Raw genomic sequence first — 12,001 nt, 5'->3', positions numbered from 1 at the left:
AAGAAAAAGGGCAACGTTCAACATGCAGTGAATCGGAGCCGTGCGTCCGTGGTGGGAGGCGCGGCGATCGGTGCACAAGCCAAATGAGTCATCACAGCCACGCCATCTCCAGTCACAGTCACGCCAGATCAGGTCTCAGCCTGTCCCACAGGAGCCACTCTCAGAACAGCCATCCCCCGTTCACCTACACCCAGGCCCCCTTCACCCAGCAGGGGCCGGGCTCCTGTGCCCAGAGTGAGCGAAGCCACGCCTCTTCCTACGGCCCCCCGGGCCTGCCTCCTCCTTATTGTCTGGCCCGTCTGGCCCCCAAAACCCCTGTCAGCAGCAGCACTCCTCCCGGAGCTCCTCCTGGGAGAGAGTTAGCCGCCGTTCCTCCAGAACTCACCGCTAGTCGTCAGTCTTTTCAGCATGCCATGGGCAATCCTTGCGAGTTCTTTGTCGACATCATGTGACAGGGCAGTGCCTTTAAAACTCATCCAGACTAAAACCATTCTGCACAAGCTCCAGCGCCCCCTAGCCTCCCATCTTAACTCAATTTCTTTGACTCTGACCCTCTGTAAAATTCAGAACGTCATCGCTGACCGGTCTTCAACCTGACCTCTCTGCTCTCTGTCGGTCCCTCAGATGTCCGTACAAAGGACACGACAGGGGGCCGCCTCCCACAGATACAGACACAGCTCTCTGTGCTGCTTTTGTATTGATGTGAAATGTACAGTTTGTGAAACGTGAACGGTATCAGTCAGTGTGGTGATTCTTTGACGCTGCCATGTGGACGTTTTCTCGGGAGTGTGAACTTGATGTAGGATCATATCTGTTCTGCAAGACCGGCCGGGCCTGGATCTCAATCCCCCAGTCCCAGACCAATACTTTCAGCCCCGCACTTAAGAATTATTTCCTCTCTCGCCCTCGACCTTGGACTGGATCTTAAGATTCCATGGCCAAACTGAACCTCTGTGACAGAGTTTCCAGCTTGTTAAAGCTCTTATTTGCCAAGATGAATTTTGAAACAATTCTCAAAGACCCTGAAGTCGTCTGACGATGAGTCACCGAGGCTGAGCGTTGCATGATTGTCTCGCCTGCTTTAAAGAAAATTGATTTTATAAACATAATCTGTTTTAAGTATTAATTGATTGGTTTTTAAAAAAAAGCCTCTTGCAGTGGCTCTAAAGGAAGAATCCAAACACTGGATGATTTGTTTTTATACTATTTATGTGATCATGTGACATTGGTGATGTCATACATTGTCTACGACGGCTAACCGCCAGACAATCAGAAATCATTCTTTGTGAGTACGTGGCCATTTTTCGCTGTCCTAGCTGCGCTCTGTCGAACTCCTCCTACTTTTTCTGCGAGTTGTCGAACCCCGACTCTTGTCGCAGCTCGGTTCAGACGCTTCACACTAACACACAGGATCGCCAACAGTGCATAACACTACAGCAGGGTAGGCCTGATGTAAACCAGTTTGATGGTTGCCCCCATGTGGGCGAAGACTCTGCTAAATGTCGTTGTGATAAAGGCCAAAGCTTCACATTAAATTCTACACAATCTCTTCTTGATGTAAATCCCCTGGAGTTTTTACATCATCTCTTCGTCTTTGACAAAGTGATGAAAACTTTAGGGGGGCGGGGGGACCCTGACCTGATGAAACATTGTCTTATCTTTTTAAAGGAAATGGCGCCACCCCTTGCTGTATCTACCTAAACCAGATTAACAAGAGGGAAATAACAAACACACTGGTCTGTCTTTGGTTGTGTGGTCAAACATGTTGATGTAATCAGTGTCTCCCACATGTCCTGGAACACCTGCAAAATGAATGAGATGTTCTGCGGCCTTGGGACAAAATATGAGAGAGAGAGAAAAAACAAAACAAAAACAAAAATCCCCAAATTTCATGGAAATGCTTAAGAAATTCAAGAGAATGATTTCTCCCCTCTACTCTACATGACACCACCAGCCTGTCGAATGTGGTTTTCTTCAGTTTCCACTTTCAATTTGAATCTGTCTTTCAATTCACCGACTTTTCGGACTTCCATCTGGACCTTGCACCAACTCTGACAAACACATTCCAAGTTTAACAATGCTGCTTAAAAAAGAACAAAAAGAACACCAACTCTGACAAACACATTCCAAGTTAACAATGCTGCTTACTAGTCTATAATGTGATGTAAACAGATGTAATCTGGGAAACAAAAAAAAAAAAATACAGACGCTAACTGTAGACGAGAATTCTTTTTAACGCAGCAGGACGTGTCCTGGAAAAGCCTTGAAAAATACTTTCAAGAAAACAATGGGAACCCTGATAAAACCTGTGATGTCCTTTAAAGGAAAGTTTCAACATCCACACAACTAATGACAGACACACACACACACACAGACACACACTATATTGTGAGCACTTTTCCAATTGTTTCTCCCTCCGTTTAGTTTTAAACACTGTTTTCAATCAAAGCGTTTTTCTGTTATTTTGTTTCGTTACAAAAGGAAAAATAAATTGTACATAGAAATTTATTATATATAGGAAATAAATATATATGTTAAAAAAATTGGTGTTTGCTTTTTTTGCGTTAATAACATGCCTTACTTTACAAATATACTTTATCAGTCCTTTTTGTCCAGTCTTTGGTTTTTCCAGGTATTTGTAGCAATTTTTTTTAAACAGTTTCGGTTAAATCCCACTGTTTACTTGTATACTAACAGAGAAATAATATTAGCATCAAGACGTGTTTATATGGTCAGAATGTTAAAGAGGGAGAGACAGGGTTATCAATGCGTGTCAAGAACTGTAGAATGTACTGAAAATCCGAAACACCTTCATTGATATTGTTATATTTTGATATTTGTTAAGCAGTGTGTCCACTAGGGGTCAGTGCTCAGTTCGGTGTTCATTTCCGGTCCAGTTTTTCAGACGACAGGAAAAATGGCGGAGCAGGTGTTGATAACGTACTTGCTCAGGGAAACGTCCAAACAGAGACACAGCGGGGGACAACGGTGGCCTTTGTGGACATTAAGTACAACAGTGGTATGTGGACGAACAATTCTCCTGCCTGCTTTCGACATTTCTGTTGTTATATTTGTTATGACGATGTCGTTGTCTTCTTTATGCTGTTCCTTCTTTTGAGCGGATGTTTGCTATCCCGCGCAACACCGCCACCACTGCTTCCCAGTGGAACTGCTACGTTGTATGCGTCGTAAGCACTTCGAAAACGTACCAAATCACGCACGTATAGGGAATGTAAGGCTCCCTGTGCATTTGCTAAGTACTTAGGTAACTTATCTTTGAGTATGAACTAATCTTACGATCTCTTTAGTCACATAAACATCTCCTGCAGATCAAAGAGACTGTGCAAGTACATTGTTGACAGCCTGACTTGACTCACACTGAAATATGTGACGTGAATTAAGAACCAGGTGCTGAAGACCTTTGAAAATAACGGCGTTTCATCAAGACTCATCAACTTGCAAGACTTTTACTGTGTTGTATTTATGTGTTAATCTCAAATATAATGTAACTAATTTGAGATTTGCTCAATCTAGCTAGCTGGGTTTGTTTCGCCTTGAATGAAACCATAAATGGAAAGAAAAACAAGAAAAAAAAAAACACTTTTTGATTCCCCTTTAACTCTAAGCTGAAATTTGTCATATCACCAGCCACGCTTAAATGGCGTTCACACTTTACACCCCTGAGTGGAACTTCCAAGCACCAAGATCTGTTGCGTACTTTCCCAGTGGGCTGACTAAACGTGCTAACTAAAAAAACCCACACAGACCCCTTTGGTTTGACCAGCCTTCTTACGCTCTATAACTGCAAAAATAACATGTCACTCCCCCCACACAACACGTGGTATTAGTCAACTGTCAGGAAGGAAGTGGCGTCAGAGCCAGTGTCTGCAGAGGCAGATAAAGAAAGTGATAATAAATAAGCGTAACATTCATGCCACAGATTGAATAACGTTAAAACCTGGGCTCCGACATCTGATGCTGCCAACGTTCTTTTCAGTTTGACTTGCGACGGCTGACGTTAGCCTACACATGTATGCATTACGTGTTCCCCGGTGTTGTATTTACCATCAGTTAGTATGTTAATTACTTAAGCCAATTACTGTATAGATTCATCACTAAAATTACCAGAAGGCAACAAGTTTAACGCATGTGTAGGTGGTGGTTCTTGGCCACGAATTCGTGGGCGTACAGGGTTCTTAGGGTGCTCAGTTCTGACGTTGCACTTTTTTTTTTTTACGTGCTGTATCAAAAGTGTCAGAGCCCGTCTGACGAATGTTACTGTTAGAGGTCGTAGATGTCACGACATTTATGAAAGGGAAGTTCATGACATTGGACCTTTGGTTGAAGATCAAACTGTAGATCAAACTGTGGTTTCTTTTCTGGTGACGTCGAGATTACAGGTGTCAAACAATAAAATCTGGAAACATGTCAAAGGTTGATGTTAGTCGTTACTGTTCATCTTGACACTGTGCAGTGCTTTGAGACTTGATCCCAAAACTTCAGTGAAGTTGTTGTCCTCGACAATATTAGACGGTCTACAGTCCATTCGACTGTTGTCAGTCAGCTCATCAGTTGTAGACTTACTGACTGCCCTGCGCTCAGTCAGGCGCGCTGGGTTTTGAGGCGATATTTTAAGCTTGAGGTGCTTCTGTGAAATGAGAGACATTTTGTTTGTTTCAAAACTAAGGACATTTATTATTTCAGTGTTGCAGGTGGAATTTTTTGAACATTCTTACTATTTAATAGACGTTAAGAAATGTCTTGATGACAACAACCTGGTGCCCATGACTTGTCAACCCATGGTCGAGTGGTAAGAGGATCTGAAAGTTGTCACTGCTTCCCCAGGAATGGGTTGATGTGTTGAAACCAGAGGAAAAAAGGGTTTGGGTTTCTAACCAACAACCTCTGATCATCAGTTGTTTATGTGTTTCATCAGTGTGTGTTTGTTTTTCATGTTCTTGTTCAACAGTCATACTGTATATGACGCTTGTGTGGCATCACCTACAATTTCAGCATTAGGCTGTAAACTTTAAAAAATTCCACAGAACAAAAATGACTGTCAGAAAATGTCAGTTCCATTTAAGAGGAAATAAAGGCAATAATTCAAATTTTATGCAGACGTAAACAAATGACTTGCTAAATGGCCTTTGAAATGCTACGGAAGAAGATGGTTCTTGGAACAAAAGCTCACGGGTTCATATCCTGGTGTGGACAGTGGGCCCGTCTGTGGTTCATACTGTGGTTGTACTGTAGTTTACTCTCATGGAACAGAATCAAAGATCATGCACATAGAGAATGGGGCTCTCTGAAAATGTTGCTGCGTGTTGACCACATGTGACAGTGAGTGGAAGAACAACGTTTGTGCTAAACATAAAAAAGTTTTAGACGTCATGTATCAATTTCCTGCCAACAGGAAATGGTTTTTAATGTCTTTCTAACTGCCCTGAAATAAAATAAATATGCATACACATACATGTTTCATATGTATCTAATGATATGTGTGTATGTATATTTATATATATATAGACAGATGTTAGAATTTCTCAAGGTTTCCTAAAATGTGTAAAGACAAAGGAAGTTTTTGAGCTGTTTTTAATTTGATCTGGGTTTTTTAAACCTGCAAAAATGAACAATTTAAAAATTGGAGCAAATGTTAAATTTTACTTGAGTGTAAAGCTGCAAATTTGTCGAAGCTTTGCGACAGGTTTGGCTTTAGCTTCGTCTGAATTTTTCTTTTCTTTTTCTCAAAATCGAAGCAGATTTCAAAGGAACTTGATTTGAGTCCTGAAGGAAGTCTTTAAAGGAAGCACCACAACAGAAGGATCGACTGAGAAGTAACATTGTTATTTCCACTACTCTTTAAACTTCCCCCTTGTGAATGTGTCATGTTTATTTTAGCTAACCTTCAAAGACTCCTTTAATAATTAAGAAACAGTTTCGATTTCAGTTTTGTAAGTTTTCTTGATTGTTGCTCCAGTGAATTTTTTACAGGAAGTCAGATCATGACTCATCACTACAGTCATATTAGCAGCAGGTGACTGGGGAACCTAGGGAACTTTTTTCTCCAACTTAAATTGTATTTGAACTTTTCATGAGTCACTTATCTCTGTTTTATAACATGACTCTTCATTATCTGTTTTTATTACCACGAGTGGAATCACAACGTTATTAGCGTCACTACAGTATCAACATTAAATTGTTATTTTACACTGTACCTCATTTGATGTTGTATCCACACAATGGCTCTTCATGCAAACAGGAAAGTCCCACATTATAATGACTGAGCTTTATTTACCCAAACAGTCAGGTAGAATTACCATCAATATGAATGTTAACAAGATGGGGAAATTACCAGTTATTTTGTTTTTTGTCATCTTTGGGGACAATAATAAACAAATGGTTCTTACTCCAAAGCCGTTTTTCCCCCGTCTAGATGATGGATGACTTTAAAGTCTTCCAACATAGGTGAAAGGAAAACATGTTCATCCTAACTTTTTTTTCCTAAAAGTATTTTAGCTCAGTTGTCATTGTTGAACATTAGTTGGTAATTACTGTGTCATTAATTTTAACAGAAGCAGCAGCTGAGTTTCTCCACTCCTAGAGGTCGGACTGAGTTTTACAACAGTGTTGAGAAAAATATAGTATAATATAAGTATAGTATAAATAAGCATATTTAATTTTGCATTTTTAAAAAAAATTAGTGTCATTGAGGACATTTTTACAATATTGGCTAACGCTAGAGTTTAAAGGGCAGATGTGTCACAACTGATTACACAACCGCCTTACACGCACAAGGTCCTCGGTGAGCCCCAGAGTAACACTTGACGCCTCCTAGGTGTAGCCTGTTGCAACAGACCTGCTGTTAACACAACAACTTCCCCAGTGTGGGATCAATATCGCTCTTGTTCTTGTTCCTGGTATTTTTCTTCTTCTTCTTCTTCTTCTTATTATTATTATTTGATACAGTTTGTGATCATACAACGCCCTCTCTCTCACTCACTCTCTACCTCTCTCTCTCCCTTTCTCTTGCTCTCACATGCATGTGAGGGTGGCCCCGCCTTCTTTTTTGTAGACTGAAGACTTACTCAGTAGATAGTCACTGGGTTGTATAAGTATTTCAGGTCAAGTAGCTATCAGAACACAAAGACAATCACTCCTGTGGCACATGTCAACGAGCCTTAAGGTTTTTCAGGACCTGGATTTTAAGGAAAACACCAACCAGAGAGCATTGTTGTGGAACGACATTCAGGAAATCTCTAAGTTTGGAGTTCCTTAATATCATCCCTGTGCTCATCATCCTTTACCTCAAGGCTGGACGACTGTGGCAGAACCATGGCTGTGGTCCTGTGGACGATGGCACTTACCCTGCTGGTGCAGAGGTCATTGTTCGCTGTTGGACACTCAGACACTGGCTGCATGAAGTGGGTCCAACGTGGAGAGCAAGTTTGCTGTGAAGCCTGTTTTCCAGGTGAGAAATGAAGCTTTTCTTTTCACAGTGTGAAAATGTATGACTGCCGTTGTTTTGTGTTATCAGTGTGGAACTGAGAATCTTAGCCAGTTTGGAGCCTCATCTGTGATATTGTATTTCTTTTTTGTATAGCTCTTCTATTTTTTTTTTTTTTTTCCAAAAAGGGGACTTTAGTTTCCAGTCCCTGTTTGGGACAATAGACAGAGCACAAGTACCTCTTGTGGTACCCACCCCGTACTTTGAGAACCCTTGCCACAAAGGAAATTGCTCTGTATATTTAATCCTAGTGAGAAATTGTTGCGTTCCCAGAGTCGAGGAGTATTGGCACCTGGGCGGGGATTCAAACTAGCAATTCCTCTGATTAACAGCCATCCTATCAACCACTTATTAACCACAAATATTCATATTATATATATATATATGTGTGTGTATATATATGTGTGTGTGTGTGTGTGTGTATATATATATAAAGAGAGAGAGATATTTTAACTCCTTCTGAGTTCTACTTTCAAAAAGTAACGTTACCAAATTCTGGCATAAGGTTGACCAAACTCTGTGACCTTTTACTGTGGATTCAAATGACGTTCCTTTCATTGGTGGTTTCCCGTAACCCAATATAGTTTCTGTGGTTTCTCTGCTAATACCACAAGAACGTAACCAGCTTAACTGATGAAGCAGATGGTTGATAACAAATTTGGCTTTGCTAATTAAACATTTATTTGTCTTTTTCTCCAACACTGGAATCCTGTGTCCTCCCCTAAAGTCACATTACTCTGATCTTCTGCTGAATTGACGCAGCTTTTTGTTGTCATACAGCTGTTGTGTGTTAATTCAACAATGGTTTGTGTTTATTTTTTGTGTGTTTGCAGGAAACCATCTGGTCGCAGAATGTGGTCTTAGTCCCAAAAATCTCTGCACTCCCTGTGAGCCGTCGACCTACACGGTCCAGCCCCGAGTCTACAGCTGTGAACCATGCACACAGTGTGTCGGTACGTTCGTGTACACACATAAGGATGGGAACTCAAACTATGGTGTCCTTACCACCGTAGTTACTTAGTCATGCTCGAGTTGGGATGACCAAATAGTTCATAAACTATTTCATAAAAATAGTGAGCTTTTAAAAATAGTGAAGTCAGACTTTGGAGTGAAACTACCAAAAGGAGAAGTGAGACTCAGAGGAGTAGTATAACGTTATAAAATGCCCTATAAAGACTGCAGTGGGCAAAGGTGAATCAACTGAATGAAGGACTTTTGTTTTCACATTTGACATATTGTCAATGTGAATTTTGAGTGAGAGGCTATTGATGATGTAGTTGGGATTTAGGATTAAAATTAGTGTCATATTAGAGCGAGGGTCAGGGATTAAGATTAGAAATATTATTATTGATAAGGTTAGGATAAGGAAATATACAGTGTGTACATGAAGGGTGTACACAAAAAAATTGTGTGTTGGAACTGAGCTGAAGTTTTAACACTGCTTAATTAGATAGATACATTATATATACATGTATATATCTATATAAATATTAAACAAATAAACACATGCAAAATAGCATGTGCTACACTACTGTTCTATACTGTCCTTAACTGTGTATTTTGGTGATACTTGGCGAGGCAACTATGTTCTCTTGCTGTGCAAGTAAAAAAAAGTTTTACTTGGCGAGGCAACTATGTTCTCTTGGTGTGCAAGTAAAAAAACGTTTTCAAAACAGTTTGAACAAAAAAAAAAACTAGATAAATACTGGATAAAGAGTATTAAAAAAAAAAACTAGATAAATACTTGATAAAGAGTAATACAAGGTCAACTGTTTGACTAACCAAAAGTTGAAAAATAGTTTATATTAATATTTATTCATGTAAATATTAAAATTAGTTGTGTGTTTTTATAATATTACATTTGTTGATCCACGTAAGATCACGTCATACACCTGATTTGAGACACCTATTTCCATCTCTTGGCTCCATCAGCTGCTCAGGTACTGGTGAAGCAGTGCACCGCCACAAGGGACACCCAGTGTGGCTGTAAAGAAGGCCTCCTCTGTGGTGACAGCGCCTGTTCTTTTTGTGTTGAAAAGTGCGAAAAAGGTCATGAACCCACAAAGGATCGTAAGTAAACACTTCAACACTTGATTGAACACACATTGAGACCTGAGTTTGAGATGTACTAATGAATAACTGTTTCGTGAAGGTTCTTGCAGACCATGTCCTGAAGGAACCTTCAACGACCAAATTCATCAGAAGTGTAAACCCTGGAGAACCAGGTAAGAGATCCAACCTGACTGACAACATCAATTGATATAAGTCTGAATATTTAAGATAAAAAATATATAATTATAATGATGGTATGTTTGTTTTTGAAGGTGTCCCCTCCCGTATCACAATATTGTGGCTTCAGGAGATGCATTTTCCGACATAAAGTGTGCTAATTTTACACCAGGTCCGTTGCAAACAAAACAAAAAGCTGGTGAGCATTAACTCTTATTTTATTGCACTATATTTTTTAAGTTTACGGTCATTTAAAGCCACCTTTAATTCCCCGCTTTTCCTATCGAATACGACAGAAGAGGGCGGATACCTGGCTTTGATTGTGGTGATCGGTGTTGTGCTTGTTGCCTTTAGCAGCATAATCTTTGTCATCTTTGTTGTGGCCATGAAAAATCTCCGGAAAAGAAAAAGGCAACAAAAACCAACCACAGACACACCCATTATCAGGCCGACTACAGGTAATTACCGACAATGACAAGTTTCAATGCAGTGTTCATTTCGTCGACTTTCGTCAAAGATGATCTATTTTCTGACGAAAACTAAACATGAAGTTATTTGGGACAAAATACCGGTGATGTAAACAAACTGGCAGGGCGAATCAGCGCTAAGTTTACTATGTAAACAGGAAGAACCGCAGAGTGTGTGGTCCAATCAGAGCCATTGTTGTTACCTAGAAGGCGGGACTTCTAAATGCACTTCCTTGTACTATAGTATGAATAGAAAAGCGGGAACTCCAACCTCTGTTTGTGACTTGGCACTTCCAAAACATGTACGGTAGAAGGAGATATATGAGTCCACTTTATTGTTTTGTGTTTGAGAAAAAAAAAACCGATACACTGTTATCAGTTTGATAACGATAGTCTGGGATAGTAACACAAATCTGAAGCGTTTGCATTTGCATCCAAGTCATCAGGATATCCCCGCAAAGGTAAACGCCGAGTTATTGAGCATTAGCATGCTAAACACGAAGTATCGCGGCCTCTTGTCGAGATTTTAATATTACTAGGTATGTCTGTGTTCGCATAAATTACTAATATAATGCTGTGTAATTATGCGTTGTCAATATTTAAAATATATATGTTCCATACAAAGTATTATTAAAACATAACATACACATACATTTCCTCAATAGACGTTCACTTTTAATTCATATTATCTTCCAACATACAATGCTTCAATACTTACTTTATTGTTTACAGATTAAGTTATAGTTTAGTCATATACATTATAACAAAATTCCTTGTCAAAATGAAACAGCATCAGGTACATTATTGATTAAGAAAAGCACATTAACCCCAACCTTTTTTAAAAATCATTTGGCATTGAAAACAGTGATCAGCTTTTCACAGACACTTTATTTTTCATTCCTAGACGTTTTACTAAATTTAACTTTTCATTTTAGTTCCAATTCAGTCTATTAAATTGTTTTATTCCTTGTTTAGTCATAGTCAATGAAGTATTTTAACATTTTGACAGAACTGACACTTTTGTTGTAAACAGATGAATCATTCTGTTAATAAAGGCTAATGAGTTTTTGTCTTTTTTTTTCTTCCTTCTTTAGATGATCCCAGGACGTTAATAGCAATTGAGTGCAGTTTTCACGAGGCCCAGCAAGAGAAAGGAGGCAGCTCTGACTCCGTTTTCTCCAAAGACTCTTCACAGCAGCTCATTGCGTAAACCCAACATAGTCTTCCTATGAAGGTGGGTTTTGACTTACATCGCCACTAAAACTGTTGTAGTGGTGACACTGTGTAGTACTCAGCCACATGTTGGGGTTTGTAAACATCATAGTCTTTTCTTTTTCTTTTTTTTTTACAAAAAAAGAAAAAAATATATATACAACCTTGTTATTATCAGTGTGACCTTTGCCAAGAGAGTATGCCAAGATACTGGGATTCAGGAAATCTTCAAAGAAGAGTTAGGGGAATTCTGAAAGAGACCAAACAAAGGGAACAGACAAGAGTCTGCTCATTTTGAAGGTTATAACTTACTCAGTGTTTTTCCCCTTATCAAAGTTATGCACCGATTGGACTATGATGAACAGCTTAAACACCTGTTTGTCAATATCTCTTAAACTATCACACACCTTAGTTATAACAACGTAGGATTTGAATGTGTGTGGATCCATTTTATCTCTGGTAGGAGCTAGTTGTACATGTAAATGGGGGAGTTAACAAGTTATAAGACAAAAAATTCTAATCATGAATGTGACAAAGCTATTTCTCTCCATTGCCTGCATTTCAGCCTCAACTGTTTCACTGGTGTTTC

General features: G+C 39.5%; 2 protein-coding genes across 6 annotated transcripts in view; both read left to right on the top strand.

The window, feature by feature from the left end:
• LOC103385359 (segment polarity protein dishevelled homolog DVL-1) overlaps window positions 1–2,100 on the top strand; it is a 26,363-nt gene extending 24,263 nt beyond the window's left edge. For all 3 annotated transcript variants that reach the window (XM_008319221.3, XM_008319222.3, XM_008319223.3), the window contains one exon: window positions 10–2,100. In XM_008319221.3, coding sequence (XP_008317443.1) covers window positions 10–452 — 443 coding nt within the window. In that variant the 3' untranslated portion in view covers window positions 453–2,100. The remainder of the gene's footprint in view (window positions 1–9) is intronic.
• A 662-nt stretch (window positions 2,101–2,762) lies between these two features.
• Window positions 2,763–12,001, top strand: part of LOC103385358 (tumor necrosis factor receptor superfamily member 9-like) — a 10,909-nt gene continuing 1,670 nt past the window's right edge. Inside the window, exons 1-8 of one of the 3 annotated variants that reach the window (XM_025059058.1) lie at window positions 2,763–3,019; window positions 7,311–7,468; window positions 8,338–8,457; window positions 9,437–9,574; window positions 9,657–9,729; window positions 9,829–9,932; window positions 10,030–10,191; window positions 11,295–11,911. In XM_025059058.1, the coding sequence (XP_024914826.1) occupies window positions 7,333–7,468; window positions 8,338–8,457; window positions 9,437–9,574; window positions 9,657–9,729; window positions 9,829–9,932; window positions 10,030–10,191; window positions 11,295–11,410 (849 nt within the window). In that variant the 5' untranslated portion in view covers window positions 2,763–3,019; window positions 7,311–7,332 and the 3' untranslated portion in view covers window positions 11,411–11,911. Of the gene's footprint in view, window positions 3,020–5,877; window positions 7,469–8,337; window positions 8,458–9,436; window positions 9,575–9,656; window positions 9,730–9,828; window positions 9,933–10,029; window positions 10,192–11,294; window positions 11,912–12,001 lie in introns of those variants that run through there. The other 2 variants (XM_017036276.2, XM_025059057.1) reach the window with 2 other exon arrangements.

Source organism: Cynoglossus semilaevis, chromosome 10, assembly GCF_000523025.1.
Source record: "Cynoglossus semilaevis isolate Cse_v1.0 chromosome 10, Cse_v1.0, whole genome shotgun sequence".
In the NCBI taxonomy this organism is placed as follows: Eukaryota; Metazoa; Chordata; class Actinopteri; order Pleuronectiformes; family Cynoglossidae; genus Cynoglossus; species Cynoglossus semilaevis.
The sequence above is the reverse complement of the archived record's forward strand: the minus strand, read 5'-3'. Positions and strand labels throughout refer to the sequence as shown.